Source organism: Vigna unguiculata, chromosome 8, assembly GCF_004118075.2.
Source record: "Vigna unguiculata cultivar IT97K-499-35 chromosome 8, ASM411807v1, whole genome shotgun sequence".
NCBI classification, from domain to species: Eukaryota; Viridiplantae; Streptophyta; class Magnoliopsida; order Fabales; family Fabaceae; genus Vigna; species Vigna unguiculata.
The window spans coordinates 25,989,762-25,997,702 of record NC_040286.1 but is presented as its reverse complement, the minus strand read 5'-3'; the positions used below and the strand labels follow the sequence as shown (position 1 = coordinate 25,997,702).

The 7,941-nt window shown below is 27.9% G+C and overlaps 1 protein-coding gene across 1 annotated transcript; it reads right to left on the bottom strand.

Moving 5' to 3' along the window:
• Positions 1–4,926: 4,926 nt before the first annotated feature.
• LOC114193502 (RING-H2 finger protein ATL54-like) lies at positions 4,927–6,696 on the bottom strand. The gene has a single exon (XM_028083329.1). It carries the CDS (start codon positions 6,587–6,589, stop codon positions 5,480–5,482), a length of 1,110 nt encoding a protein of 369 aa, XP_027939130.1. The 5' UTR covers positions 6,590–6,696; the 3' UTR covers positions 4,927–5,479.
• Positions 6,697–7,941: the final 1,245 nt, after the last annotated feature.

Below are 7,941 nucleotides of genomic sequence, written 5' to 3'. Positions count from 1 at the left end.
TCGATTTAATCAATCCTAATTGAAATACATAAGAGTTTGACCATATTGACTTCGACCAAAATTCAATAAATTCGGTAAAGTTGGTCCGGCCAATATTTGGTCGAATTCGGATGAATTAACCCCGGTTGAAATTTGGTTGAGACAATCAAAATATTTAATAACATCAAAAGAGGTGGAAAAGACGGTGGAGTGACATCACTAAATTACTGGATAACAAAGGAGATATAAGGCGAAAGGGATCTAAGGATAATTTGAAAAAAATAGGATTATTTTATATATTTAACAAATGGCATTTTGGTCTTTACATCACCTCATGAAGTTACAAGAAGGAACCATTAGGTGCAAAAGGAAAGTGTCATTTCTTTAGTTTAGGATTGACCCAACATGTATATAAGCGTGAAGCCGTTTTCTATGCTAGATTTTTTGAATGAATGAAAATAAAAGTTAATGATGATTTTCAATTTGGAAAAGAAAATTCTAAATTTTAGTTATAATCTCTCACTTTTTAAATCAAGAAAGTGTTGGATCCATCGTCGGGGTGTTATTATATTATCTATTATTTTACTCATATACAAAAAATATGTGTGATGAAAGAAAAATCTAATATCTCTAACTTGGTTTATTCTTATAAATCTATGATAGAGCACCAATAAGTTTAACATATGAATGAGATGGTGAAAGAGGTGTCATGGTAGTGCGATTTTTTTTTAGTCCCGGAAAAAATAATGTTAAAACAAAGTAAAATATTATTGGGAGGATACAATAAAAAGGGACTATTGAGAGAATAGAAAGAAAATTGTTAATATGGATAAGCAAATTGTTTAATGCTACAATGGAATTGAAAATAAAATTATTCATCCTAATATAACACTATCTCATCATATTAGAACGATTAGGTACACATATTAATAAAAACTTGAAAAATAAAACTATAAAATCGATCCAAATTAAATAAAAAATAGTTTAATTTAGTTCAAATTTATTTTATGTTCAAATCAAATCACACCACATATAATTTTATATTTAGGTTGAATGTATTGTTTTTTAAATTAAACCAAACTACAGTACGACACCTTAATCATGTCCGTCATTAGTATATTTATTAATGAATGTGGATTTTTTTTTTAATAAAATCTTACAACGATGTCAAATATGAACTTTTTCAAATGTGCATATTTTTTAATATAATTATATATGTTAGAGGTCAAGCTAAAGTCCAATACTTTGTTTTTAATTTCATCGTAATCTTCTTTAGTCCTTCAGATGCTAGGTCCAAATTATAAATTATAGGTTTGTTTCAAATTACTAGAAGGGTAAAAAAGAGGGTCAACTTTGATATTGCAGTAATTTTTACGTGGGAAAATAAAATTATTGTGTGAATTGTTTTCCTACATGTTTGCTTGACCAAAGTCTAACTACAAGATCTTACAACAATCAAAGTTACATAAAGCATTTTAGATTAGTCAGTTAATTTTGATTTAAGAGTTATTTATCAAAATGGTGCAATTTTGGATTGATTTTATGTAAATAGGTAGATTTTGAAAACATTATGAGAGTAAGTCGTAAGTTGGAGGATGAAGTTCAAATGAAGAAGTCGTGGTAGAGAACATATTTTTAATTTTAACCAAATGGTTTTGTTTTGTCGAAGTTGTATAAAGGAAAAACGACTACAAGACATTTGAATATTGAAGTCGTGTTTCATAGCACAATTTTAATTAGGGGCACAATGTTTTTTTCATGACCGAATTTGTGTTTGGAAAAACAACTTTAGTGTTTAATAATATATTTTTTGGTTCAAGGGTTGAATTCATGCAATCAACAAAATTGGAGTTAGTGATATTTCAAAAGAAGAAAACAATTTATTTGGGGTGAATAATAGAAAGAAGGACCAACTTATTATCATCACATAACTTTTTAGGTGGAGGGAATCTTTACACTGAACCAAAAAGTAACAGTTTCGGGTATTTCTTCATACACATCCAAGATTTCTCATGCGACTTCAAGAGGTTTTTAAAATCCCAAAATACCCTTTACAAATTTGGAAAAGTTACGCGAACACTCTCTCAAATTTACTTTCGGACGTCGATTTCAAAAAAGTCAGAGTTAAGATGTTCAGGGGAAAAAAAAATACATACCACAGACTTCCGAATATATATATATATATATATATATATATTGTCCATTTTACTTTTTCTAAACTTTAAGTTTAGTTTTTTTAATTTTTTAACGCATTATATTAAATCAAACTTAAATTAAAAAATAAAAAATAAATATAAGGAAAGATAAAAAAAATTAAAGAAAAAATAATTAAAATTAAAAAATTAAATTTATAAACAAAATATTTCTCTTTTTTAATTATATTTGTTTTTTTATTCTATTATATAAAAATTAAATTAAATTAAAAAAATAAAAATAAAAGAAAAAGAAAAAAAGAAAAAATATATTAAAATTCAAAAAATTTTAAAATTTTAAATAAAAGGTTAAAATACTCCCTTGGTCCATGTTTTTGTTGAAAAATCTCAAACAGGTCCTAAGATATTTTTTAGTCTCAATTAGGTTCATATTTTTGAAGATGTGTAGCAATTAGGCCTATTCCGTTAGTATGGTGTTAACGGTGTTAAGGATATGCCACGTGTCAGTTTCACATTTTTTTGAATTTTTTAATTTTTTTAAAATTTTTTTTAAAATTTGTTTAAATTTTTTTAAATTTTTTTTGAAAATTATTCATGCCACGTGTCACATCAATATTGTGCCACGTGTCAAGTCAGTAAGGTGACACGTGTCAAGTCATTGTTTGAATATCAATTTGGTCCATATATTTGTTATTTTAATTATATTTCAGTCCATTTTTTTTTAATTTTCAATTTCATCTTCTCCAAATTGAGATCAAATTTAACTTTTATATAAATTTTATAATGATATTTTTATTAAACATTTTAACAATATTAGGTTTATTTTATATTTTGTTTTAAAATTTTAAAATATTTATTTTAACTTGTTACAAAATTGTTTTAAATAATTTATATACAAATGTTAGTGCTGGTTTAAAATTAACAATTTTATAAATTTAAATATAAAATTTTAAAACAATTTTGTAAATATTTAAAATAAATATATTTAAAAAAATTTTAAAAAATGGACTGAAATGTAATAAAAATGACAAATATATGGACCAAATTAAGATTCAGACAATGATTTGACACGTGTCACCTTACTGTCTTGACACGTGGCACAATACTAACGTGACACGTGGCACAATACTAACGTGACACGTGGCATGAATAATTTTTAGAAAAAAAAATAAAAATTAAAAAAATTAAAAAAATTAAAAAATTTATAAAAAATTCAAAAAAATTCAAAAAAATGTGGAGCTGACACATGGCACATCTTTAACACCGTTAACTCTATACTAACAGAATGAGCCTAATTGTTACACATTTTAAAAAATATGGACCTAATTGAGACTAAAAAAAAATCTTGTGACCTATTTGAGATTTTTCAACAAAAACATAGATCAAGGGAGTATTTTAACCTAAATAAAATTAAAAAAAGTCAAAAATAAATTATAACTATATATATATATATATATATATATATATTATTTTGTCGTTTTTAAAATTTTTTAATTAAGTTTAATTGTTTTAATTTTAATTTAGTTTTATTAATTTTTTAAAATTATATATAAAAGAAATTAAATATGTATAAATTTATATATATTTATATATATATATATATGTTTTATTTTATTTTAAAATATATATTAAAAAATATTAATATTTTATTATATTTCTAAAAGTTATATTAATAAATAAATAATAAATAATACAAAAAATAATAAATTAAAAAAGTAATTAAAATTTAATAGAAATTAAACTTTAAATTAAACTTAACTTTGGAATATATATTAATGAATATGAAAACATAAAAAATAAATAAACAAAAAACAAGGAATAAAAAAACATTTAAAATTTAGAAAAATTAAATTTTATTTGAGTTTTTTTTAATTTTACTTAAAGTTTAATTTTTTTAATTTTTTATTATTTTCTTTTACATATATTTTTTAACTTTTAATGTATATTTTACAAATAAAATAAAGTATTAAAAACGATGTTAAAATATTAAATAAAAATTAAAATAAAAATATATTAAACTTTAAATTAAAAAATGAAAAAAATATATAAACCAGAAGACAACTTTCGTTTTTTTTTTTATTTATATATATATATATATATATATATATATATATATATATATATTTTACATTCAGAAGTCGACATATCTTTCTTGAGAAGTCGACGTCTTGGAATAAATTTGGTGGTGCAGTTTATGTAACTTTTTTCAAATGGTCCAAGGGTAATATTTGATTTTAATAAATTGTTGGAGGTACAAAAGAAATGTTGGAGGTGTAGTAAGAAATCCTTTCTAGGATTGGAGAGTGGGTTTTTGGCCCAAGCATCACATATGCTAATCACAATCACAGATGTTGATCGCTGTCTTCTATGGGTCGCTAGTGAAACATTTTTTTTTGTAGTAAATTAAAAAAATCAAATAGTTTACATCAAATTAATACAGTTAAATTTTTTTGTTGATCTAGAAGAAAAATGAAAAGTGTGATAAATAAATCTAAGAAGTATTCGTTCAATAAGGAGATATATCACTTTGTTTTTATTACAAACTTCTAAATTCTTCCTTGCATTTGTACAATTTGAAACTGCAATTTCAGAACATGTCATGAAAAACTACTGAATGATTCAAGATTACCATGATTTTATCCAATTTTCATGTAAGTTATAGAATGCTACTAATTAACTTTTACTTTGTTTTATCACAAATTAAAATATTCAACAGTATATACGGCGTAAATTAGTTGGGCTACAGACATAGAATGATCCATAACCTAATAATTTGTCACTGATAAAAAACATATTTACAATTTAAAACTTTGCTTTCTTCTTATGTTCTTATGATCTGCACATTTGTAATACAGTAATCACAGACATCAATGCAAATTTATTTTGGTCCACTTCAATTACATAATGATGACCTGGTTGTGCTTTATCATATCCAATTTCTTATGTAGGACTACGATAGCATACCACAATATCATGTGGGAAAAATCAAAAACTTTTACTAACACACGATGTAGAACCAAAAAAAAGAGCACTTAGTGTGCCTCATTCCCTTTTGTAGGAGCAAACCTGTTATGTTGTGCAGTGCCGTTGAACATTGTGATTTGTGGTATAGCGCACAGCATAGTTACTTTCACATGTCCCATCACTTGCTAAAACTTCAATTACAATTAACATTTTATTCTTCACAATCAAACCTCTTTCTCTTTCCCAATTTGCTGTGTACACCATGTCCGTGTTCAAACTCCAACCTACGAAGGGTGCCCTCAAAATTCTGAGAGTAGTAAAATGAACATCATATTTCATGATACTGATGAATAACAGTATCTCATGTCATGCTATGTTCGTCTCTAACAGATTGAAAATTCTGGCAGAGATGAATGGAGCCTAGAGTTTAAAGTCATGCAACCTCTGGAAGTTAGAATCCTTCCATTGCAGGAGAATGATCTTTTCATGGATACCGGGCTTAAATGCAAACACTCTTCAATAGAGGAACAACGACGCATTGTTTTACACGTTTTTGGGTGGTAATCACCATCTTGCTCTTGCTTCCGTCGATTAACATGTTTATGTTCATCACCAACATGATGGCTTTCAGATTCTGTGGTTGAAACAGACCCCATTTCTGTGTGAATCTCAATTTCCAGAACGTGATGGTTCTGAGTTTGATCATGCACGCGATCCTTAGAATTTGATTCATCAACCAACTCTAGTGCTTCACTTGATTCCCCTGCAACCGTGTTGCTGTTTAACGAGCCTTCATTCCTTGAATTCTCCATAAGGGTCTCTTGATTTCTTCCCAAATTTGCATTCTCGTGCTCCAAATTCGACACGGGTGCTTCAGAAATAACACTGCTAGAGACAATACCTGCGCGACAAAGAGGACAATTGGTGTGTGATCTCAACCAAGTGTCAATACAAGGGATGTGAAAAGCATGGTTGCACTTTGGCAAGAGTCTCAAGGTCTCTTCCTCTTGGAACTCGTTCAAACACACCGAACACTCGGTTCCTTCAACCAACCCTTCGTTGCTTTTGTACTTGCACACCGTGATGGAGTTTATGATGGATTGTTGCAACCCCACCGTGGCAATGAGCCACACGGGGTGGTCAACTTGGTTCTCATGGAGAAACTCCTCGGTGGTGGTGTCTGATTGAGAAGGAAGGGACCCGTTGAGCCGCCACCCACACCATGCAGCATAGCACTTCACTTTGATCACGTAGAAACCTAGGACAACAAAAACGACAGCGAAGAGAGTTCCGAGGATGATCACGTAGGAGGATATGTGGTTAACTTGTGTTGATGGTGAAACAAATGGTGGTGGTGGAGACAAGAAGTAGTCTTGGTTAGTGTAGCAGTTGTAAGGGCATGCAGGGTCGCATAAGCCATAGCAATCTTGTGTTTGGGTTTGGTTTGAGGTTGTTGTTTCATCTGGGAAGAGTTTTCTGAGTTTTTTGGCCATTGAAGTGTGTTTTATGAAGAAATTTAGGGACGCAAAGGGACATAGAGAAAATGAAAAATAGGGTTAAGCGTGAGATGGATTTTGTTTGGATTAAAAGAGAAGGAATATTTTTCTTTGTTTTGCTGTCTCTTTCGAAGGTTTAGGAAACTATTTAGGTGTTTGTTGGGTTTGGTAATCTGTAATAAGGTTGAAAGATCCTCCTTATCTTGTTTGGTTGGTGCATTAAACAAGTAACAAATTAGAGTAGTTCAAGTCTCACCAATAAACATTTTTCAAAGAGTTCAGGTATCATAATTTGGCCCTATCATACATATTTGTTCAAGCTCCTTGGTAATTTCGTCTAACAAAAACTAAGGAAAACACTTTTTACCATACTTCTAACACTTTTTTTGTTAGGTAAAGTTAGATTTAAAAATCCACAGAATTAATACAAAATGCTCATCATATAAGAAATAAAATATACCAAGTTTTTTATTTTTTATAAATTTTAATAAATATTTGATAATTACTGATCACTTCTAATTTTATATCGGTACATGTTGGTGATTCTCTTTCAAAATTTAAAAGCTATGTAGCAAAACATTTGTTAGAAATTTCTAATAAAAAGAATAAGGCTATTTTTAAGGAAATACTTCACCAATTAAGGTTTAAAATAATGGATGATGGATCGTTATCAATGTTAGAATAATGGTAAATACGAACCTTCTGATCTTAATTAGCTTTACAATAATTAAATTTAAATATCACTTGAAGATTCAATAAAAACATCATTACTCTTTTTAAAAGTATGAATATATTAGGAGTACTTGCAAATTGTTGGTATAAAGTCTTTATCATGATAGCCATATCCCATCTTAAAGTTTGGTAAATTAATTCAGTAATCGTATTCAAAGCTCAAAACAAAATAAATTCAACGAATTGATATTGAAAAGCTTGAGGTAGTGATTGCTAGTGGAATTCGTGGCCTTTTTCTTTTTCTTAAATTTAAATAGTTTTGTTTAAATAGAAGGCTTGTTACGGATATTCTAATCAATTAATAATTATATATTATATCCGTGATACTTTATAATCATTTATAGCTCATAAGTTGCTCTCCATTTTTATAATCCCATTACCCTGAACATACTCCTCAGCAAGCGCCATAAACGAGAATAGAAAATGACTTTACCAAACTAAAAGGAGTCAAATATAACTATTTTTGAATTACTTGTTATTTTATGGGTTGGGTGTCTAAAAGGTCTAAGGCCATTACTTCCCACACTCTATCATTTTCTTCCTATACCCTATTACTTCTCATATCAGTTTCGGAATTTAATTTTTGGAACACAATAAACAATATTCCAGAATTTGTT